The sequence below is a fragment of the Heptranchias perlo genome, chromosome 14 (assembly GCF_035084215.1).
Source record: "Heptranchias perlo isolate sHepPer1 chromosome 14, sHepPer1.hap1, whole genome shotgun sequence".
In the NCBI taxonomy this organism is placed as follows: Eukaryota; Metazoa; Chordata; class Chondrichthyes; order Hexanchiformes; family Hexanchidae; genus Heptranchias; species Heptranchias perlo.
The window spans coordinates 46,036,128-46,061,340 of record NC_090338.1 but is presented as its reverse complement, the minus strand read 5'-3'; the positions used below and the strand labels follow the sequence as shown (position 1 = coordinate 46,061,340).

The following is a 25,213-nucleotide window of genomic DNA, read 5'->3' as shown; positions in this document are numbered from 1 at the left end:
ATGCTAATCCCCTTAATACTTCCTCTCACTATGTTTATCCAGTCCAATATTTCACTCTCCTCCTCCTTAACTTCAATCCCTGTATCATCCCTCTCCTTTGTGAAGAAAGATGCAAAGTATTCATTAAGGAACATTCCCACATTTTCCACCTCCACACAGTTTACCTTTTTGGTCTCTGATAAGGCCCTACTCTTTCCTTAGTTATCCTCTTGCTCTTAATGTATTTATAAAACATCTTTGGGTTTCCTTTGATTTTATCTGCTAATATTTTTTCATGCCCTCTCTGCTTTCCTAATTTCCTTTTTAATTTCACCCCTGCACTTTGTATACTCCTCTAAGCTTCCTGTACTATTGAGTTCCCGGTGTCTATCATAAGCTTTCTTTTTCTGCCTTATCTTACCCTGAATGCTTCTTGACATCCAGGGGGCTCTAGATTTGGCAGCCCCTCCCTTTATCTTTGTGGGAACATGTTTGCCCTGAACCCCTTGAATCACCCCTTTGAATGTCTCCCACTGCTCTGACACTGATTTACCTTCAAATAGATGTTTCCAGTCTCTGCCCCTGCCTCAGCTCATCTGCTACTGAAACCCTCAACCATGCCTTTGTTACCTCTAGACTTGACTATTCCAAAGCTCTCCTAGCAGACCTCCCATCTTCCACCTTCCATAAACTTGAGCTCATCTGAAACTCGCACCAAGTCCTGTTCACCTATCAGCTGTGCCCTACATTGACTCCTGGTCCAGGAATGACTATTTTAAAATTCTCATCCTTGTTTTCAAATCCCTCCGTGGCCTTGCCCCTCCCCATCTCTGTAACCTCCTCCAGCCCTACAATCCTCAGATCTCTGCGCTTCTCCAATTCTGGCCTCTTGCGCATCCCCGATTTTAATCTTTCCACCACTGGCAGTCGTGCCTTCAGCTGCCTAGGCCCTAAGCTCTGGAATTCCCTCCCTGACCCTCACTGCCCCTCTACTTCTCTTCCTTTAAGACGCTCCTTAAAACCTACTTCTTTGACCAAGCTTTTGGTCACCTGTCCTAATATCTCATGTGGCTCGATGTTAAATTTTGTTTGATAACGCTCCTGTGAAGCGCCTTGGAATGTTTTACTACATTAAAGGCACTATATAAATGCAAGCTGTTGTTGTTAGAAGTGAAGGTGGAGAGGTGTGGGTAGAGGAGAGAGGGATTTAAGGAGGGGACTTTGCATTACAGAAAAGGAGCCTGCAATCACCTTTGCACTCCAGGATGATACTAGAGTAATGGGCAACTTTGGCAGAGGAAGGGGAGGCACAGTAGAACTTAATATGGTGAAACCAGATCTGATGAATGTAAAACAAGCTTAGCCAGTCGGATTTGCGCCTCTTGGACTTGAGGGAGTAAAGATGGGGGCTGTATCAGGGGGAAGTAGGAGACAGTGATGGCTTTACTGAGGACAAGGGAATCAAATGTATGTGTTATTTGACAATAATTCTGTGGAGACAAGTGGAACACCTTTGCAGGCATATGCAAAGCATGCAGCATAAATACATACCTAGAATTAGCAGGCATTGAATAAACAGGCATGAGCCTAACAGTATTAACAAATTAATCAGAAGTGAAATAAAGAGGAAAAACAAGTGTTAGCTTAGTTCAGTTGGGAGCACTCTCTCCTCAGTCAGAATGTTGTAAACTCAAGCCCCACTACAACCTTGAGAATATAATCTAAGGCCATCACTTCAGTCCAATACTGAGCAAGTGTTGCATTAGCAGACATGTTTTTTTAGATGAGGTTAAACTGAGGCCCACTCTGCCTACTTAGATGGATACAAAAGATCCCATGAACTATTCAAAGTAGAGCAAGGAATTCTCCCACTGCCCTCAACCACTCCATCAAAAACAGATTATCTGATCATTCATTTGTTTGCTGTTTGTGGAACCTTAATGTATAAAGTGACTGCCACATTTGCCTGCATAATAAGGGAGTGTACTTCAAAACTAAGCCATTAAATTTAAAGAACTTTGGGTTCTTCTGAGCGTACGAAAGATCCCATTCAAATACAAGTCCTTTTGTCTATCTTTACACTTGCAAAAGAGCACGATGTGGATCACACAGAAACATGTCAAAAGGGTGGCCAGAGAGGTAGCGAGATAGAGATCTGGGAAAAAAAAGCACAGCTTCAGTCGCGAAATTTATTAAAATATAGAGAGAATTTCCTATTAAGAGGGCAGTCAAAGATAAGGTAAGAGCCATAAATGAAGTAAACAGTGCCAAGCACAGATAGCTAACATTTTGAACGATTACTTTCTCCAAGTATTCATAAGGGAAGCCATGAGCAACATGCCCTAAGTGGCAATAACCCAAGTAGAATTAAGGACTTCAATATAAAAAGGAGACAAAAGTTCTTATCAGATTAAATAGTCTCAAAAACAAATAATTCCCCAAAGATGTACAGTACTTATCCCAGATTAGTAAGAGAAACAGAGTAAGATTTGTTAGGTGTGGATAATTATTAGGGAGTCAGTGGAACACTGGGGAGGTACTACTAGATTGGAAAGAAGCTAAACTGGTATCCATTTTCAAAAAGGCTGATAAAAACAGACAGGCAATTATAGACTAATTAGTCTTTCTTCAATACCATGTAAATTAATGGGATTATCAGGAGTAAACCTAATCTATATAATAATCTGCTGTTTGCTAGTCAACTTGAATTCAGGTGAAGATGCTACATGTACGACTTCCTTGACTTTTTTTTTGAAGAAATTATTTTCCAAGTAGACTGTGGATAACCCTCTAATGTGGTGCATAGACTTCCAAAAATTTAAGGTCATAGTGGTGGGGATTGAGGGTGAAGCTTGGAAATGGATTAGAAATTGATTGAAGAGTAACAAATAGTAGCTAATTAGAGAAGTTACGTTGGAAGATGGGGGAGGGGCAAATGTGCTGACAGGGGTGCCCCAGGAATCAGTATTAGGATCTAAATTAGAAACCATGTGGTCAACAACTTGGGTTCAGAAACTCAATGTAAATTGGTCAAGTTTGCAGACGATGAACTAGGATGGCCAATTTATTCTGAGGAAGCAGCTTGAGAAATACGAAGTGAGTTGAACAAACTATGGCAGGTGAAAATTAATACAGACAAGTGTAAAGTATTGGACACAGTGGAAAAAATGTGTAAGATACATACACCATGGATTGTATTGAAATAGCCAAGCTGATGTTGAAAGAGATCTACACGGTCCTAATAGATTTGAGGTTAAACATGTTCAACCACTGCACAGCAGCAACACACAGATGGCAGAATGTCAAACTGTACGCCAAAATAGTAGTGTAGAAGTCAAGCTTACAGATTATTGCTCTGGTCAGACCACATCTCAAGTCCAGTTCCAGTCACCGAGACACGAAGAAGCATTCAGCACTGAAAGCAGTTCGGAGAAGAGCCACAAAGCTGATTCACAGTCTCAGGAGTCTCAAGTATGAAGTAAAACTGGAGAAACTTAGGCCTTGAAAGAGCAACCCAGATGCAATCTTAAGAGGCTAGTAACCAATATTGAAAGGTAGATCCAAAAAATTTCAAAACTAAATTGCGACAGCAGGTCTAAGAGCCATAGGTTCAAACTAGTAAAAGCCAAATTTAGAACTATCAGGAAGTTTTTCAGTGATGAACATCTAGAACAGGCATGTGGGTAGTGGTGGAGGTGAAATTATTTGAATTACTTAGCAATTAGGTTATCTGCAGGGCCTGTATGGATGGGCTAAATTACCACCTTTTTCCATATTTGTCTTCTACACAATACTTTACACTACAGTAGGTATTGTAAATATTTTGTAATGCATAATAATACTGAACAACCATACTTGTTGTTTACCTGGCTCTGCGACCAACGGAACCTGGCTATATTTGCTACTGGCTCTCGTCACAGGTCTGCGCGGATAGCCTTCATACTGGGCCCCTTTAGAGCACATGGGACGATGATTAGTATTCTCTGCCTTGCAGACACCATCATGGTTAGTCCTCCCATTATCAACATTTAGTTGTTCTTGTGCACAAGTGGAAGATTTCCTTTGCGAAAATTCTGATACGGTTGAATCTGTGTTACAGTGTCCATTTAAATCACAGTTACCAGATGTCCTGCTTGTGGAAGGCTCATCTGCTTCAGAACGTTCACCTGTCCTGCTTTCATTTACCTGAGATGTGTTGCATACGCAGCTAGTACGAACTGAACTATTCCTTGAGTTTCCCTCATTGCTATCAGAAGCATCTCCAATTCTATGTGAAGCACACGAACAAGCATGAATTCCACTACCACGCTGTGATGAATATGCTGTATTGGAATGTCTGCACCCTCCATTCACAGTGGCTGTCCTATTAGGTTCTATATTCTGAGAAGATGCAACAGCATTTGAGTTGGTTGTTCCTGAAGGAGTGGAACAGGTTCCTGTTCCCGAAGAAACATCTTTGTTCCTGTTCCTCTCTGGGACATCACTGGCTGCTTTCATATCAGCCTTTATTTGTTCACTGGTCACCTGACAGCCTTTCTCACAACTGCTCTCCTCCACCTGCGATGGTCTTGGCAGACCTGATTGATTAACTGGGCTCTTTTTCCGTAGCGGGGCCTTGCCTTTACCACAAATGCCTGTAAAGAAAATAACATTAATCTGACATTATGAAACAAATGAATCACTTGAGCACAATTGTTTAAAACCATGTATATATAGGTTATTAATGTAGGAACAGCATCAACATTTACAGGGCAAAACAAGCTGATATCCATTGCAATATAGAGAGGAAAAGCAAAATAGATGAAAGTTTATATTACAGAAAATCAGCTGAAAGACTTGTATCAAAAACTCAAATGTAATATCCAACTACTTTTTAAAAAACCGTGGGAAAATTAAATTTGGGACAAAAAATTACAGAATGAAATAGGTAACCAGACAAGGAAAAATTGTGGCAAATAAAACTCAAAATTTACACTATTAAAACAGTGCTAGTTAGATTCACATGCCAATCACAACGATTTTTCCAAATTGCTAAAATATAGTTTTCCGCAAATAGCAGACTACTTCTAGAAATGCAGAGAATGATCACTATCAGATAATTGGATAAAAGGAGGAAACTAGATTTTAATGTGTTGAGAAACACTTTGTAGACAGGAGCAGAACATGCAAATGTTAAATCGAAACATTAGTTTCTATTAATGCGAGATGCATTTTACTGGCCCATACAGCAAATTAGCAGATTTTCACTTCAAGCAAGTATGTTACAGCGCAGAAGGAGGCCATTCAGCCCATTGTGCCAGCTCTTTGAAAGAGCTATCCAATTAGTCCCACTCCCCTACTCTTTCCCCATAGCCCTGTAACTCTTTTCCCTTCAGTATTTATCCAATTCCCTTTTGAAAATTATTGAATCTGCTTCCACCACTCTTTCAGGCAGTGCATTCCAGATCATAACACTGCGTAAAAAAATGTTCTCATGTCTCCTCTGGTTCTTTTGCCAATCACCTTAAATCTGTGTCCTCTGGTTACCGACCCTTCTGCCACTGGAAACAGTTTCTACTTATGTAGTCTATCAAAACTGTTCATGATTTTGAACACCTCTATCAAATCTCCCCTTAACCTTCTCTGCTCGAAGGAGAACAACCCCAGCTTCTCCACATAACTGAAGTCCCTCATCCCTGGTACGATTCTAGTAAATCTTTTCTGCACCCTCTCTAAGATTTTGACATCCTTCCTAAAGTTTGGTGCCCAGAATTGAACACACTACTCCAGTAGAGGCCTAACCAGTGTTTTATAAAGGTTTAGCATAACTTCGTTCCTAGTCATTTATAATTATAAAGAATGTAAGAATTCTGGGACTTCCACCATTTCCCTGAGTATGTAAAACTTTGGCCATTGACCTACGTCCTAAGATGGAAGGATAGGTGAGAGGTCACCAAACAAATACACACACACACACACACACACGAGAATTACTGCTTCAATGTCTCTGTTTTAATGCAAAACCTACAGCAGGTGGTCAACGATCAGCACTAATTTGAGAGGCAGTAGGCCATCGAGAGAGGCAACTGCTCCAGACTGGCGGAGCCATGCCTCGGTTCTGATGCAAAACCAATCGACACCTAGGACGTGGGATGAAAGGGAGCCTTGTGTGGCAAGTGCTTGACGATTGGAATGAATTCGAAGAACAATGGCCCATCGAGAGAAGCAATTGCAACGTGATGAGAGACAATCAAAAGCCATCAAGGACTCTTAAGGACTTTGTAAGAACTGTTTAAACAGACATGGAAGTGCCTCATTTAATGACGAAAACTATTGTAAGAGAGGGGTATTTAAGTGAAAGCTCGAAACCCTTCTTTCTCTTGTTTGCTCACTTGCTTTTTAGCTCTTATCTCTTTTCCAGCTCTCTCTCTCTTAGTGCCTGCTCGCTCTTTTTTTTCACCCAAGCTCTCCAGGGAGGAGAGCAGCTTCCAGCGAAACCAACGAACCCTACATGAGAACCGGTCAGCCAGACCGGCAAGTGCAAAGGATTGGTGAGCCTCGACCGTACGTGCGTGTATGATAGGTGTCTCCAGGGTCCCCACCAACCTCTTAGTTTAGCAGGATAAAGTACTGTAGTGGGTATGTGTAACTCAATGTACTGTGTAGGACCGTTTTTATCGTTATTTTCTTCGTGTTGACGGTGTAATAAAACCAACATTCCAATTCAATTCAAACATCAAGTTTGTGTGTTCTCTGTACTATTCGGCTACGTGATCCATCACCGGGTGCGTTAGCATAAGTCCCGTTTTCCTGAACCCCAATCCGTGAGGTATAAGTGTTGCTTGGCTAGACCGGGGACCAGATATCTGCACCGATCAATAGGGTGAGAACAACCCCAAAACACCCTACAGGAAACGGCGAGCCAGCCAGGAGAAACAGGCAGTGTGCCCTTTGGATCACTGAGTCATAACACAGTAGAATTGGAAGGGATGGAAAGGCGGATTAACAGCTATGCCTACACAAAGATTAATGTGGCTAAGCAGTGGGTTCTGGACTTGGTACACTCCAGCTGCCCGCAACAGAGTGCGGCAGTGTGGACGGGGTCCAAAGACCATAAGAAGTCTCAGGAGAAGGCCGTTTGATCGCAGTGTCTAGTGAAACAAGTTCAGCTGTTAAGACAGCAGCTGGACCGGCTAGAGCAGGAACTAGAGGCAGCAGAAGCAAGGGGTGTAGTGTCAAACCAGTTGTTAGAAAGGCTCCACTACACAGAGCGTGAGATGAGTAACCAAGTAAAAGTCTCCTGGACTGAGGTAGAATTTCTAAGGGGTGAGCTGACCGAGGCAAGAACCCTGGTTAGGAACAGTCGGGATGAAATACGGGAATTAGAGTATGAGAATGCAGAGCTAGAAGAGCGCCTCAGGGATACGAGGGGCGCATATATGGTGGTGAAAGAAATGACCTAGGGAGGGACAGGTCACAGTCTGTGCCAGGAAAGGATTCAGGAGTTAACCCAAGCTCTCTCCAACGCCAGAGGAATGGTGTGTCTGGTACCGCCGGGGGCAGCCTCGGTGGCCAGGGATGGGAGACGATGGGGAGGCAGCATAGCGGAACCCGAGGTGAGGGTGGCCGTAGGGTCCCAGGGTGGGACTGACGGGGGAGCCTACCCCAAAGGACGGAGCTGAGCATCCCCGATGGTCTGACGGGGCCAGGGAGACTCAGGGACATGGGAAGTCCGGAGGGTCAAGGAAGGCCTGAGGATCCCATAGGTGCGGGGAACCTGGAAGGCCCGACGAGGTCCGGGAACCCTGGGTATGCGAGAGACCCCGATGGTCCAGTGAGGCCAGGGAATCTCGGGGACATGGGAAATCCAGAGAGGCTCGAGGATCCCATGGGTAGGGGAGGTCTGGAAGACCCGAATTGGTCTGGACGCTCCATTGGGAACAGAGGGAGGCCCCTGGTAGGTCCAATGAGGGCAGGGGAGCTCCCGGGAAAGGGAGGCCTAGAGGGTCCGGTCAGGCCTAGGCGACCCATGTGCCCTCTGCGACAGCAGAAGTTCGGCCCGCTGGCAGTTAATGGGGACCGAGGGCAGCTGCAGTGTGACTACATGATTCCATTCGATATGCAGCAGTTACAGGCAATGGTGGCGGGGAAACCGCACCGAACGAGAGACGGGGATGCATCCGTCCATTTTGCTACGATAGGGCAGGTGGATGGGCTCCACGGGTGTAATGAGGAGATCAACAAGCTCTTGTTGTTCTCCCTAGATGGGCGTCTGTACGGAAGCCTCCCGTCCGCCGTTCTGTACGTCCGTCCCCATGCTCAAGAGCTGAAGGAAGAAATCCTCAGAGCCATGGCTCATAACGGTAGTCCGTTTGCCCAGGTAGAAAGGAAGAAGCAGCTACCGGACGAACCACCAGAAGCCTTCGCGATTCGGTTGTGGCTAGTGTACAGCCGGGCCATGGTAGGAATAGTGGGAGACGGGTTCCAGTTCGCAGAGGACGCGAGGAGTCGTTGGCTGCGACTCTTGGTGGCAAACTGCCTACCAAGGGTGCGGCAGTGTATCGACAACTGGTTCGATGGGGAAGACCCCAATCTTACCGAGGAAGTGGTGGTGCGCCGGCTCACAGTGGCATACCAGAATGACACCGAGGATGAGCCAAAGGGGAAGGGGGAATTCCATGAGGCTCATCACGGGGATAAAAGGGGAGAATGGCATCATGAAGGGGGTAGTGGGCCCCCGATAGAGCGTAAAAAGGAGTGGCGCACCGATATGGGTAGTGGGCCCTCAAACGTAACATGCTTCGGGTGTGGGAAGACGGGCCACTACAGGACGGACTGCCCTCGGCCAGATCGGCCGGTGCAGAGATCCTACCAGGAGTGCGCACAAGGAGGCCGATGCTAAGGAGCTCGCCCTGTTGATGCGTGCCATGAGACAGGTCCTGGAGCAGGGGAAGGGGAAGCTGGACGCAGCCGTGCCCAGCACAGCCCCTGTTGCCACTTCCACAGCCCTGACTAGAGAGTGCCCAGCCCATACTCCTGTGTCCGTTGCACTATGACGAATGGGGCAGACCCTCCGTGGACATGGAGGTCGAGGGGGTCAAGGGGGAGTATCTGATTGGCACCGGGGAAATCGAGCATGGTGATCAAGGAAGATAACCCGGCCACTTCACTCCTGTTCAGCGGGAAGCCGTTTGACCTAGTGGGCTTCACAGGAGACGAGCAGGCGGGCGCGATTTCCAAGCCACTAGAGATCCACCTGGGAACCCTTTGCACACGGTGGAAGGTGGTGCTTCAGGTGAAAGCAGCCGGGATCCGATGTCCTCGGAGCCGACTTCATGTTGCGGCACCGAGTGATAGTGGATCTCCGGAATCACTGCTTGTGGGGAGCAGGGGGTTCAGAGAAGGCAGAGGAAGTGTTAGTTATCCCAAGGGCTAGGGATAGTGAGGGGAGCTGCTGCACCTTGCGGCAGAAGGGGAGCTACGACCTGGGAGATCTGGTCGCAAGCACCCCAGCCCCATTCCAAGGGATTGTGCAGGCAAACCCGGCAGCGTTCGCCTCGCACAAGCATGATTGTGGCCGAATGACGGGAATAGAGGTCCGGGTCGAGGGGGACCCGATGTCACGGCCACAGAGGCAGTACGGCTTCCCGAAGGAAGCAGAGACGGAATTGGAGATGGCACTGGGGTCCCTTGTTGAGCAGGGGGTGTTGAGAATCATAGCAACCCACGTGAACTCGCCATTGTGGCCGGTTAAGAAACCAGACGGGTCGTGGCAAGCCATGGTGGACTATCGCGTCCTCAACAAAAATATCCCAACGTGCGCGCCCACAGTCACAGCCGTAGCCGAGTTGATAGGGGGAATTCCAGCCACTGCTACAGTGTTTACGGTGCTGGACATTTCCAACGAGTTCTGGTCCATACCCCTGAAAAGGGAGGACCAGTACAAGTTCGCATTCATGTTCACGTTCAAGGGACAGCAGTACACGTGGATGTGCCTTCCCCAGGGTTTTCACAATAGCCCCTCCATTTTCCACCAGAGCATGGCTGAAGCCCTGAAGGCGTTCAGCCAACCCCACCAGTTGGTACAGTATGTAGATGACCTCTTGCTCTTCTCAGAAGGGGAGGAGGAGCATGGGGCCCTATTAGACGAGTTACTTGGGTTGCTCAGGGAGGCGGGGTTGAAGGTTAATCCCAAAAAGGCCCAGATTGGTCAGGAGGAGGTCAAGTTCCTGGGTCTGACCATACGGGCAGGAGAGAGAGAGCGACAGATGAGGCAAGGAGGGAGGCAGTACGGGAGTTGCCAGAGCCAAGGGACATTACGGGGGTAAGGTCTTTTCTGGGACTCACCGGGTACTGCCGAGACTTTATCGAGGGCTACGCCACCACAGCAGCCCCTCTACTTCGGCTCCTCCACAAGGGAGTCGAATGGGAGTGGGATTCCAACTGCAAGGCAGCGTATGAGCATCTCAAAGGGGATCTCCTGACAGCGCCAGCACTAGGGGCTGTGAATGGGTGGGAGGACTTCTCACTGGAGGCGGGTAGAAGAGGCCGGGTGGTGCCCTCAACTTAGAGGGGACGTATGGGCGTTCTGCACGCACTGTTTGGTGTGCGCGGCGAACAACCCCGATCCCCAGTGAAGGAAGGCAATTTTGGGCCACGTTAGAAGGGCAGAGGAGCCATGGCGGTCCCTGCGAATCGATTACACCGGGCCGCTGCTGATCACGAGGTCGTGGCACAGGCATTGTCTAGTGGTGGTAGATGTGTTTTCGAAGAGGGTGGAAGCATTCCCCTGCAGGTCGGCCGCAGCATTAGCAACCGCGAGGTTGCTGGTGAGGGAGGTGTTCTCCCGGTGGGGGTTGCCACATGGTGGAGTCCGACCAGGGGACTTTACTTTACCGGAAGGGTAATGCAGGCCACGCTTCAGCTTTTGGGGATACAGGGGAAGTGGCATGTGTCCCACAATCCCCAGTCGTCGGGAATTGTGCAATGCATGAACCGGACCCTGAAGGAGAGATTAAGGAAGGAAAGATTAAGGAGATTGGCGCTTTGCCTAAGCGGTGGGATTTTTTTTTTATTCGTTCATGGGATGTGGGCGTCGCTGGCGAGGCCAGCATTTATTGTCCATCCTTAATTGTCCTCGAGAAGGTGGTGGTGAGCCGCCTTCTTGAACCGCTGCAGTCCGTGTGGTGACGGTTCTCCCACAGTGCTATGAGGAAGGGAGTTCCAGGATTTTGATTCAGCGATGATGAAGAAACGGCGATATATTTCCAAGTCGGGATGGTGTGTGACTTGGAGGGGAACGTGCAGGTGGTGTTATTCCCATGTGCCTGCTGCCCTTGTCCTTCTAGGTGGTAGAGGTCGCGGGTTTGGGAGGTGCTGTCGAAGCCGCCTTGGCGAGTTGCTGCAGTGCATCCTGTGGATGGTACACACTGCAGCCACTGTGCGCCGGTGATGAAGGGAGTGAATGTTTAGGGTGGTGGATGGGGTACCAATCAAGCGGGCTGCTTTATCTTGGATGGTGTCGAGCTTCTTGAGTGTTGTTGGAGCTGCACTCATCCAAGCAAGTGGAGAGTATTCCATCACACTCCTGACTTGTGCCTTGTAGATGGTGGAAAGGCTTTGGGGAGTCAGGTGAGTCACTCGCGCATCTGAGGCAGACGCGCTTGCCTTCAACTACTCTGACCTGCTCTCGTAGCCACAGTATTTATACGGCTGGTCCAGTTAAGTTTCTGGTCAATGGTGACTCCCAGGATGTTGATGGTGGGGGATTCGGCGATGGTAATGCCATTGAATGTCAAGGGGAGGTTGTTAGACTCTCTTTTTGGAGATGGTCATTGCCTGCCACTTATCTGGCGTGAATGTTACTTGCCACTTATCAGCCCAAGCCTGGATGTTGTCCAGGTCTCGCTGCATGCGGGCTCGGACTGCTTCATTATCTGAGGGGTTGCGAATGGAACTGAACACTGTGCAATCATCAGCGAACATCCCCATTTCTGACCTTATGATGGAGAGAAGGTCATTGATGAAGCAGCTGAAGATGGTTGGGCCTAGGACACTGCCCTGAGGAACTCCTGCAGCAATGCCCATGGGCTGAGATGATTGGCCTCCAACAACCACTACCATCTTCCTTTGTGCTAGGTATGACTCCAGCCACTGGAGAGTTTTCCCCGATTCCCACTGACATCCTCATGGGGGTATGGGCCAGACCGTCCCGGAGCACCGGGTATTCCCCACACCAGTTAATGATGGGGAGAGAGATGAGGACCCCCACGCATTTGTTAGCGCCAGGCTTGAATGAGACGCAGCTCAGGGAAGTAAAGCGAGACCGGTTTGCCAGTAACCTTCACGAGACGCTGCGGGCAATTTACCTGCAAGCTGCAGGTAATATAGGGAGACCGCACAGGCAGAATCAGTTACTGCTGGAGCCTCAGCGCTGCCAGGAATAGAAGGTCGGGGACCAGGTGATGGTCCGTAACTACGTCCGCGTAGGGGCGTTTGAGCCACTGTGGATGGGGCCATTAACATCATAGATAAGGCTAGCCCCATGGTTTATGCAGTGAAGCTCCCCAGGAGGACGAGATGGCTGCACATCAATCAGTGCAAGCTATATACTCCTAGGGAGGAGAGAAGGGCAGCCAAGATGAAGGACGGCACAGGTCAGGTGTCCTCGTTGGCGAGCCATGGTCTCCCACCGATCACGTGGGATGTCGAGGACGAGGCCTGCGTAGGGTAGGGGTGAGAAGGAACGGCCGGGTGCGTCGGCCACCGGAGCGGTGGACGACACCAAACTCACCCCCGCAGCGTCGCAAAAACCCCGGCTAGTTTCCCTGTAGTCATGGGTGGCTTTGCCGACAACCATGTACATAGTAGTTTCAGTTTATGTTGTACAGTTTCACAATAATGTTTGTTTTATAATCACGGACCTGTGGAGGTAGTCGCCACGCACCGAGGATTATGGTGGAGTTTGTTTGTTTTTTGGGTTTCAGAGAGCATGAAGGCCCAGCGGAAAAGGGCAGCACACGGCGCTATATTGACAATGCCATTCATCCTGGGAATGCTCCAGACCGGGAACACGAAGAGGGGAGATACCGAAGCATCCTTCGTGTACGGATATACTGGAGGACTCGGACCGATGGTGACTAAAGGGGACGCAGCGACAGTGGACGGACAGGGTCAGTATTCCCATGTGGGGAGGTGGCCTGGGTGGGTAGGGTCGAATTCGACGCGCTACCTGAATGAGACTGGGTACACCTTCGGGGAAGCATCTGTGCCATGTCTCCGGACTCAGATAGTCACCAACAGGGTCAGAGTAGTTGAAGGCAAGCGCGTCTGCCTCAGATGCGCGGGACACAATTCCCTGGGAAGATGGTGGTGGTTGAGGGAGTTAGATCAGGACAAGGGCAACGCCACAGCAGCCGAGGAGAGGCTAGGGAATGACACCTACCGGACTATCACAGGGAAACAAGGGGGTGTAGAAGTGTGTTGGAACAAGTGGTGGAAGGAGGAACAAGGGATTTTGTGTGCGTGGGGATCATTGTGGGTCTGTCCGAAGGGTGTGTCGATTGCCTTCCAGGGGCAGGATGAAGGGGCAGGTATGGGATGGTACAGGAGTCACATTTCCTTGTGTCCCTGGATCCCTACAACACCGATATTGTGACACAGGAGAAGAGGCCCCCGCCAACACCCCGACCGGTTAGGAAAGATGAGATAGGTTGTCCGCACACCACACCGGGTCCCGGGAATGGGTTTGTTCGTCCCCACAGGAAGGGTATTATACCACGAGGTACACCATCAGATCACCTCAGTGATTCTGAACCTCACGCGAGTCCAGTTACCATCATGGTGCCTGGTAGAGATGGAGCAATTGTAACAGACATTGCTCAGAACCATGTACCATCAGTTCTACGAATTCAGTTACGGTGAGGATCACTCAAATGTTGAGAAGCACCAGGGAAGGCGCCGATTCTAGTAGGTCCAAGCGTGGATTGAAACGATGCAGCAACTGCGTTCAGTACGGGAATGTTGGTGATTAACAGTCTGGATAATGCTGAGTTACAGGTGCAAATAAACACCCTCAGGACCCAGTTGCGAAAGGTCCTGGAGGACGGGAACGAGATTGTTACGAATGAGGACCAAGCAATGACCATCCACTTGCGTGAAGTGATCGCCCAGCTCGAGTCTCATGCTAGTACCATAAACGCTTTAATGATGGAAGATAAGAATGCCTCTGCTCAGGCGGCGTGGAACAACGCTTGCGTGTTTTACAGTGCCTGGCTGTTAAATGAAGGACGGAGTAATTTGGAAGACCTTAGGGAAGGTCGCGTCCCTTCATGGGTCACGAACAGGCACCTCGCAGCGATCAGTCCATACCACAACGAGCTGAGTTTGTATCAGCTTCGGTCGACCTTGGAAGCGTTCCCAGTTCCGATGGTCTGTGGCTGATCGAATCACACAATCGTGGGGATAGTGTTACGGTTACCGGTCCTCAGCAGGGGTCAGAGGCCTGCCGAGTTGAGAACATTGGGGTAATAAGGAACGGTGTCCATGTGCGACACCGGGGAGGTCCCAGCATACCTGATCCAGTGGGAGCACGGTATGGGTGGGAGTGACCTGCAGGGATGTAAGATGCATGGGGAACACCTTGTCTTGTGTCCTCAGCATCTGAACCCGTTTGATCAACCGTTGTGAGGGTTTAAATCCGAGGGAACTGAGCCGTTGAGTTGTACCATGGAGGCGATGGATGGGGATCACGTATCGCCTCAGGTGGCATACTCTGGGAACGGCACGTATTGTGTCACCATGGGGGTGGATAGGTACAGGGTTCACGAGGACACGTGGTGTCCTTTGACCGAAAGCACTTTCTACTTTAAGCCTAGCACCAAAGTACAGATTTGGAATGAGCAACTGCTTCCGATCGCAGGGGAGCAATTACGGTTGGAAATCAATGATTCTGTGGGGGACTTGCAGAGGTATCTGGCCACGTTTGGGTACGACATCCCACCTCTGCCTGATCACCTCACAGCCCTGGTTAAAGCAGCGGAACGGGTTCAGGCTCATTTTTACAAACTGGAACAGCACAGTAGAAAGATATGGACAGTGATCGTGGATGTGGTATTGCCACCGTGGTGGGACTTCGGTTTAAATATAGAGATCCCATCGTGGATCCGAATAATTTCACGTTATAGTTGTGTTACAGCTTCTCATGGTTCTGTACCAGATACAAAAAGCTTGCGCGGGGAATGGAGACGTTCTCCGGCACAGATGGGACCAGTTGCTGGAAAGACCCAGCGGGGCCCCAATATACAGCCCATGAGATGTACGACAAGATGAGTTGTTTTAAACTCTGCAATTAAAGGTGTTCTCTGTAATGAAAAGTCCAAAAGCTTGACCAAAGGGCATCTTCTGTAACGTAAGGTCAGATGCCGGTGTTTGAGATGTAATGTTTCACATGTACAGTTCAGTTGATTTTGAAAACGTGTATATAACAGAGGGGGGAATGGACGAGGCAATGCCTCCCCAAGTTAGTGTAACGGGGGAGGGAGAGCTTGGTTGGCATCGCTTTGGGGGGGGGGGGGGGGGGGGGAGAGGGGGTGCGGAGAGGCCGCACTAGGAAGCACTAACCAGGGAAAAGTACTTTGAGGAATCCACGTCCTTTGAGGGACTCGCTTCCTCGTAGGAGGCGATTGTAAGAATTCTGGGAATTCCACCGTTTCCCTGAGTATGTAAAACTTTGGCCATTGACCAAAATCCAAAGATGGAAGGATAGGTGAGAGGTCACCAGACGAATCAACACACACACGCACAATGGAATGTGGGAGAATTACTGCTTCAGATGTCTGTTTTAATGCAAAACCTACAGCAGGTGGTCAACGATCAGCAATGAGAGGCAACTGTTCCAGAATGCCTCGGTTCTGATGCAAAACCAATCAACACCTAGGATGTGGGATGAAAAGGGAGCCTTGTGCGGCAAGTGCTCGACGATTGGAATGAATTCGAAGAACAACGGCCCATCGAGAGAAGCAATTGCAACGTGATGAGAGACAATCAAAAGCCATCAAGGACTCTTAAGGACTTTGTAAGAACTGTTTAAACAGACATGGAAGTGCCTCATTTAACGATGAAAACGATTGCAAGAGAGGGGTATACAAGTGAAATCGCGAAACCCCTCTTTCTCTTGTTTGCTCTCTTGCTTCTTAGCTCTTCTCTCTCTCTTCCTCTTAGTGCCTACTCGCTCTTCTTTTTTCACCCAAGCTCTCCAGGGAGGAGAGCAGCTTCCAGCGAAACCAATGAACCCTAAGTGAGAGAACCGGTCAGCCAGACCTGCAAGTGCAAAGGATTGGTGAGCCTCGACCATATGTGCGAGTGTGTGATAGGTGTCTCCAGGGTCCCCACCGACCTCTTAGTTTAGCGGGATAAAGTACTGTAGTAGGTGCGTGTAATTCAATGTACTGTGTAGGACTGTTATCGTTATTTTCTTCGTGTTGACTGTATAATAAAACCAACATTCCGATTCAATTCAAACACCGAGTTTGTGTGTTCTGTGCTATTCAGCTATGTGATCCATCACCAGTTGCGTTAGCATAAGTCCCGTTTTCCTGAACCCCGATCAGTGAGGTATAAGTGTTCCTTGGCTAGACCAGGGACCAGATATCTGCACCGGTCAATAGGGTGAGAACAACCCCAAAACACCCTACAAAAAAGGTTATTCCATTCAGATACATGGCAAGTGAATTGAGATGGAATTTCACTCTGGTCAGGTTTACTAAATGAGTTCCACTGTATAATACGTTTTGTCACACCACAAAATGTTTAGAAATGAACAATTTCTCAACATAGTTACAAAAGTTGCTGAAGAGCCCTATCAATTTTAAATTAACATTTATAATGTTTAAACCAAATAATTTTGAAACTGTAGTTAATAAAAAATAAAATTTAATACAAGCACATATTTTGTTCCATGCACCAACTGCAGCACCACTCACCAGAACCTTCACAAAGTATTGGTGTAGGTTTCTTCTTTTCTTCACCATCTGAATAATTATCCCCAATATCATTTCCATTCCGATTCCCAGAAGTATCCATATTATATTCATCCTCATCTTCACTATCTGAATCATGTACCATCACTGGGTTTACTTTCACAGTTGGCTGAAGTCCACTTGGTCCTAAACAAATGACACGTTACACATCTCAACAGAAATGCACGGGAACTGAAGCAAATGCAAAATATCTAGAGGTGCAAATCTGCAAAGCAAACATACCTGCATTCAGAAAAAAAAAACTTGCATTTATATAGCACCATAATCACATCTCAAAGTACATTACATACACTTATTTACATTGAAGTCCAATGACTGCTGATCCCAAACACAGCAGACATTTTCCTTATATTGCAGAAATGTTCAAGAATTGTGGGCAATATTGCTCAAGGAGGCTGGTGCCTTGGAAACTGTGCAAGTTCTGACAAACAGCAATGAGATAGGTAACACTCAATCTATTTTTAGTTGAGGAAAGAAAGTTTGCCTTGACACCAGGAGAGGTCCCTACTTTTCTTTGAATAGTGGCACGACACCTTTAATTCTGCCTGAATAGGAATCCTGTTTTTATATATTAGAAGGATCACACCTCTGACAACGTAGCACACCCACGGTACCGCACTGGACTATAAGCTTAGATTATGTGATCAAGTCTCAGAATAAAGCTAACCCCAACTCCAAAATTTCCAGGGGGTCAGGTGACTTGATATTAGGCCTCTACCATACAACTGGTCACCAGGAACTGTAACTAACTGACACTCCATGTAGAAAAATATCTAGTCTCCCCACAACAAACAGATCACATTCTTACTTTGCATAACTGTTTGAAGAATTGTTTGTGCAATATTGATTTGGGGTCTGGGTGCCACGGAAACTGCTTTGTTTATATTGGTAGGTGAACTGAAGAGCACTAGAACAGAAAAACCATTATGCAGCAGAAACTTGCACACATGTAATTGTTTTAAAGTCACAATTCAGTATTGTGTTAGGGCCACCCCACCAATAACTGGGAAAAGATGTCAGCCAACAAGTGCAAAATCATACTGCCGGCTTGTGCAGGTACGCTGAGACATTAAGCATGCCGACGGCTAGAAAAGATGGTGGCTTCTGCCTCAGGCAGTAACGCTTATATTGCTGGTGGGGGCACTGCTGCCTCTGGAATGCTGGAGAATATTCACCTCCTTAGGTAAGCTTCAGAACTTGCAGATGCAGTACTGCCACCTTGTTTACCTTACAGAAGCACCAAGATAAATGCAGCAATTTGTTAATTCATCATGTAGGGAACTACAGTCACAAACCTGGAAATATTGAAACTTAAAATCTTTCTTAATCATCAAAACAAGAAAAAAGATAAAACACACAATACATATAACTGCTATTCATCATGCCACAGTATATTGTACATTGTTCTTCAAGAAGTAGTTTTGCATTTGCAATTATATATGCGTTTCCTTCAACTGAAAAGAGGTCATCCTTGCAACTAATCAGTGGTGGAAGATACTTCAGTATAATTGAACTGTTAATACTTCAGTTCAACAATTTTTTTTTAATGACCTAAAGCAGTGTTTTACTGTGCTTGTCAAAACGCAGGACAGGGTGCACCTATCTAAATCCATCAGAAATGGCATGGAGTGCTGTTCTCGCTATCATTACTGCGATGTTAAAATCAACCAAAGAGCAGCAACCCAGATGCACCAAGGTTTTATTCCCAAAATTCTCAATCCTCATCATTTAAAAGACATTATAGATTCATTAAATTATTGCGATCTCAATGGGGAAAACTATCACTTTTCACTGATCATGGAATCAAGTAAATCATGGAAATTGAAGGACATAGATCATAAAGTTTGTGCATTCAACAACAGGTATAAGCCTTTCTAACTGCATTGATTAGAAAATCAATTTTTAGGTGAATCTAGTATGGAGATTGCTTGCCAAACACATACTATGGGCTTTTAGGTGGTCTTCTAAGTGTTGATATTGCAAAAACACTGTTTTGTTTATTAGGTGAGCAGTTTGTTTCAATATGAAAGATGTTGGAACAAGCAGGTTTTTCCCCCTTCCCCTAGGTTCCTTCTTCCAATTAATACATTATACACCCTATTGCCTATCATGCAAACAGCCCATGTTCTTCAGCATGCACCATCACACAAAGTCTTGCATGCACTGTACACTTGTAGGCATCACAATTCAAAAGTGAATGGCATCCCTCAAAAATGCAATGACTGGTTGGTCTATTAACATTTCAGCCAATCATAAATCACTTGACTATTTATGAAGTCATTATGCTGAAATTCACTCAGGTGGGAAAAAGCTAACAAGGACAACGGAAAGACAAACCAGTCACCACTTCCAAAAACTAAAACCAATACTTCCATTTAACAAACAGTAGGAAACAGCTGATGATAAAGCATCAGAAAACTAATCACAATCGCTCAAAATTCAAAGCTTAGCATCCACCTTCATTGGAGTCATTCCAGTTTATACTATTAAACATTTATGGAACATATAAAATTAAATAATTCATACCAAAATTATTGAACTTACCCAGTCTCTACCACATTTCAAATTCCTGTAAATTCAAGGTTGCGCATTCAAGCTCTACTCTACAGACTTGGGCACATAATCTAGGCCGACACTTCAGTACAGTACTGAGTGAATTCTGAGGTTCTGTCATTTGGATGAGTTATTAAACAGGGGCCTCGTCTACCGTCTGATGGATGTAAACAATGCCATGCACTTCAGAGTAGAGGAATTCTCCTGATGTCCTGGCCAACAGTTATCCTTCTCTGCTCTAATGAAGATGCCCAATTTCTAGTGTCGTTTCATACCTAAAACATCCCATCCCAGGTATCATCTTTGTGAATCTCTTCTGTATCTTTTCCATGGCTTTGACATCCCTTCTTAAAGTAGGGAACCCAAAATGTACACAATATTCCACGTGCTACTTAAACAATGCTATTTGTATAGCATTATTCCGTTTGTACATCGTATCCTCATTTATAAAATCCACATTCCAATAGTTTAAAAAAACTTTTATCAACTTGTTCTCTCAACATTAAAGTATGATATGCTATATTTTGAAGGCACTGTTCAACTGGGAATTAAAATGACAAAATCATTGTTACAATTTGGGCTTTTAAAGCCCAATTTTCTCAAAACGGCGAGACAACAAATTCATGCCTGCCACAGATACCTTCTTGGGTTCAGCGGCAATCATGTGTGTAAGCATCAGAGTATATTACTTTTATAGATGTTAACTCACGTTGCCCTATATCTATTTGCTCAGTAGCATAACGCAGGTACACAATAGCATCCTCTTATAATAGGAACCAGATATTCATATCCTTTGCACAACTTCTTGTTCAATCTCTGAGGGCAAACCAAACAAACAGCTAGTAAAACAAGGCCCTTTGCGAATTGATGTCACCTTATTTCACAGTAAGGTACACACGCAGAATACCAACTGTATTCAAAATTCATTTACTCCACTCAGCTTCACTTCCCCTCATAATTAATGAACTCAAGATACTATTCCACATTGGTGGGTTGTCTTACTTGTATTTTCAGAATCATCTTACTTTCTATACAACGAGTGGCCATAAGAAACTGAACCCCTGCATTTGTACCTTCAGCACAGGGCTGAACTTCCTCTCCCTGCAGTCTCCTGTTTTTTTTCCTTGCAGTCAGCCTGACTTCAATGTCAGCTTTCAGTCAAACTGTCTATCCGTCACTCAAGAGCAGAATCCACCAGTCTAACTTGACAATGACCTCTGCTGAGTTCAAATGAATAGAGCTATTGCAGCAGCAATAACCATGAACAGCAGTATGAATGATGACAAATATTAAATTATCTTTCATTGTCTGCATGTTGATTCAGACACACCATCTAAACCCTAATATACATCCTCCAGCCCTTCTGTCCTATGAATTTAATTTTGAGAACTAAGCTTAGCTCAGCAGTTGCATTTTTAATATATGTTACACCATGGACCCTTTGTGGCAGCAGTCAGAAATCCCAAAACTGGACACCCTCACTATTTGAAATATGTAACCTTCACTTTGTCCTTAGAGACAGCATAGCACATGTCTAACAATTAGCCCTGATTATACTAAATTGCATATTGAAATTTACATACAATTCTATTACATCTTCAGTCACCAGAAAGCAGAACATATAAATGGGTGCAGCTCCACTCAAGAAGCTCGACACTATCAAGGCCAAAGCAGTCCAATTGGTAGCATAGTGGAAAGCACTTCTGCTCCTCCGGGCCCACAAGCTATGCCTTTCCTGTGATTCCCGGGCCTTCTCACCTCCTTTCACTAGGCGTAAAACAGAAGGCCCGGTACGGTAGCATAGTGGTTATGTTACTGGGCTAGTAATTCAGAGGCCTGGACTAAAATCCAGAGTTATGAGTTCAAATCCCGCCACGGCAGCTGGCGAATTTAAATTCAATTAATTAAATAAAAAAAAATCTGGAATTAAAATACTAGCATCAGTAATGATGGCCATGAAACTACCGGATTGTCGTAAAAACCCATCTGGTTCACTAATGTCCTTTAGGGAAGGAAGCCTGCCGCCCTTACCCGGTCTGGCCTATATGTGACTCCAGACCCACAGCAATGTGGTTGATTCTTAATTGCCCTCTGAAATGGCCTAGCAAGCCACTCAGTTGTAAAATCTCGCTACGAAAAGTCATAATAAGAATAAAACCGGACGGACCACCCGGCATCGGACCACTAGGCACCGGACACGACAACGGCAAAACACCAAGCCCAGTCGACCCTGCAAGGTCCTCCTTACTAACATCTGGGGACTTGTGCCAAAATTGGGAGAGCCGTCCCACAGACTAGTCAAGCAACAGCCTGAAATAGCCATACTCACAGAATTATATCTTTCAGCCAACGTCCCAGACTCTTCCATCACCATCCCTGGGTATGTCCTGTCCCACCGGCAGGACAGACCCACCAGAGGTGGCGGTACAGTGATATACAGTCAGGAGGGAGTGGCCCTGGGAGTCCTCAACATTGACTCTGGACCCCATGAAATCTCATGGCATCAGGTCAAACACGGGCAAGGAAACCTCCTGCTGATTACCACCTACCGTCCTCCCTCAGCTGATGAATCAGTCCTCCTCCATGTTGAACACCACTTGGAGGAAGCACTGAGGGTAGCAAGGGCACAAAATGTACTCTGGGTGGGGGACTTCAATGTCCATCACCAAGAGTGGCTCGGTAGCACCACTACTGACCGAGCTGGCCGAGTCCTGAAGGACATAGCTGCTAGACTGGGCCTGCGGCAGGTGGTGAGCGAACCAACACGAGGGAAAAACTTACTTGACCTCGTCCTCACCAATCTACCTGTCGCAAATGCATCTGTCCATGACAGTATTGGTTGGAGTGACCACCGCACAGTCCTCGTGGAGATGAAGTCCCATCTTCGCACTGAGGACACCATCCAACATGTTGTGTGGCACTACCACCGTGCTAAATGGGATAGATTCAGAACAGATCTAGCAGCTCAAAACTGGGCATCCATGAGGTGCTGTGGGCCATCAGCAGCAGCAGAATTGTATTCCAGCACAATCTGTAACCTCATGGCCCGGCATATTCCTCACTCTACCATTACCAACAAGCCAGGGGATCAACCCTGGTTCAATGAGGAGTGTAGAAGAGCATGCCAGGAGCAGCACCAGGCGTACCTAAAAATGAGGTGCCAACCTGGTGAAGCTACAACTCAGGACTACATGCATGCTAAACAGCGGAAGCAACATGCTATAGACAGAGCTAAGCGATTCCACAACCAACGGATCAGATCAAAGCTCTGCAGTCCTGCCACATCCAGTCGTGAATGGTGGTGGACAATTAAACAACTAACGGGAGGAGGAGGCTCTGCAAACATCCCCATTCTCAATGATGGCGGAGTCCAGCACGTGAGTGCAAAAGACAAGGCTGAAGCGTTTGCAACCATCTTCAGCCAGAAGTGCCGAGTGGATAATCCATCTCAGCCTCCTCCCGATATCCCCACCATCACGGAAGCCAGTCTTCGGCCAATTCGATTCACTCCACGTGATATCAAGAAACGGCTGAGTGCACTGGATACAGCAAAGGCTATGGGCCCCGACAACATCCCAGCTGTAGTGCTGAAGACTTGTGCTCCAGAACTAGCTGCGCCTCTAGCCAAGCTGTTCCAGTACAGCTACAACACTGGCATCCACCCGACAATGTGGAAAATTGCCCAGGTATGTCCTGTCCACAAAAAGCAGGACAAATCCAATCCGGCCAATTACCGCCTCATCAGTCTACTCTCAATCATCAGCAAAGTGATGGAAGGCGTCGTCGACAGTGCTATCAAGCGGCACTTACTCACCAATAACCTGCTCACCGATGCTCAGTTTGGGTTCCGCCAGGACCACTCGGCTCCAGACCTCATTACAGCCTTGGTCCAAACATGGACAAAAGAGCTGAATTCCAGAGGTGAGGTGAGAGTGACTGCCCTTGACATCAAGGCAGCATTTGACCGAGTGTGGCACCAAGGAGCCCTAGTAAAATTGAAGTCAATGGGAATCAGGGGGAAAACTCTCCAGTGGCTGGAGTCATACCGAGCACAAAGGAAGATGGTAGTGGTTGTTGGAGGCCAAGCATCTCAGCCCCAGGGCATTGCTGCAGGAGTTCCTCAGGGCAGTGTCCTAGGCCCAACCATCTTCAGCTGCTTCATCAATGACCTTCTCTCCATCGTAAGTTCAGAAATGGGGATGTTCGCTGATGACTGCACAGTGTTCAGTTCCATTCGCAACCCCTCAGATAATGAAGCAGTCCGAGCCCGCATGCAGCAAGACCTGGACAACATCCAGGCTTGGGCTGATAAGTGGCAAGTAACATTCGCGCCAGATAAGTGGCAGGCAATGACCATCTCCAACAAGAGAGAGTCTAACCACCTCCCCTTGACATTCAACGGCATTACCATCGCCGAATCCCCCACCATCAACATCCTGGGGGTCACCATTGACCAGAAACTTAACTGGACCAGCCATATAAATACTGTGGCTACGAGAGCAGGTCAGAGGCTGGGTATTCTGCGGCGAGTGACTCACCTCCTGACTCCCCAAAGCCTTTCCACCATCTACAAGGCACAAGTCAGGAGTGTGATGGAATACTCTCCACTTGCCTGGATGAGTGCAGCTCCAACACTCAAGAAGCTCGACACCATCCAAGATAAAGCAGCCCGCTTGATTGGCACCCCATCCACCACCCTAAACATTCACTCCCTTCACCACCGGCGCACTGTGGCTGCAGTGTGCACCATCCACAGGATGCACTGCAGCAACTCGCCAAGGCTTCTTCGACAGCACCTCCCAAACCCACGACCTCTACCACCTAGAAGGACAAGGGCAGCAAGCGCATGGGAACAACACCACCTGCACGTTCCCCTCCAAGTCTCACACCATCCCGACTTGGAAATATATCGCCGTTCCTTCATTGTCGCTGGGTCAAAATCCTGGAACTCCCTTCCTAACAGCACTGTGGGAGAACCGTCACCACACGGACTGCAGTGGTTCAAGGCGGCGGCTCACCACCACCTTCTCAAGGGCAATTAGGGATGCGCAATAAATACCGGCCTTGCCAGCGACGCCCACATCCCGTGAACGAATAAAAAAAAAAATTGATCGGCATTCCCTCCACCATCAGCATACCGCGGATGCAGTGTCTACTATCTACAGGATGCACAGCATCAACCAGCCAAGGATTCTTCAGCAGCACTTCCTAAACCCACGACCTGCACCACCTAGGGCAGCAGGTACATGGGAACCTCATCACCTCCAAGTCACACACCATCGCGACTTGGACATATATCACCGTTCTTTCATTGCCGCTGGGTCAAAATCCTGGACCTCCCTTCCCAACACCACTGTGGAACCACATGGACTGCAGGGGTTCAAGGAGGCAGCCCACCACTACCTTCTCAAGGGCAACCAGAGAGGGGCAATAAACACCAGCCTTGCCAGCAATGCCCACATTTCAATGAATAAAGCAAAATCACACCAAAACAAAAGTAACTAAGCCACTATTTACACTTAAATATAGCTATTAGACAAAAATACCAGAGTAACTACTTTTTCAAAATAAAGACAAACACAGACAAGCCCCTTTTGACCCCTCATCCTCCTTTCTCCAGGAATTAGAAGTATTTCTTGAAATTAAATGGCCTCTTGGAATAA

At 47.2% G+C, this 25,213-nt stretch overlaps 1 protein-coding gene across 5 annotated transcripts in view; it reads right to left on the bottom strand.

Moving 5' to 3' along the window:
- The window catches only part of fbxo38 (F-box protein 38), a 79,172-nt gene that overhangs the window by 31,314 nt on the left and 22,645 nt on the right, over positions 1 to 25,213 (bottom strand). For all 5 annotated transcript variants that reach the window (XM_067996385.1, XM_067996384.1, XM_067996387.1 and 2 more), the window contains 2 exons: positions 16,941 to 17,123; positions 3,846 to 4,613 (listed from right to left, as the gene is read on the bottom strand). In XM_067996385.1, the coding sequence (XP_067852486.1) occupies positions 3,846 to 4,613; positions 16,941 to 17,123 (951 nt within the window). The remainder of the gene's footprint in view (positions 1 to 3,845; positions 4,614 to 16,940; positions 17,124 to 25,213) is intronic.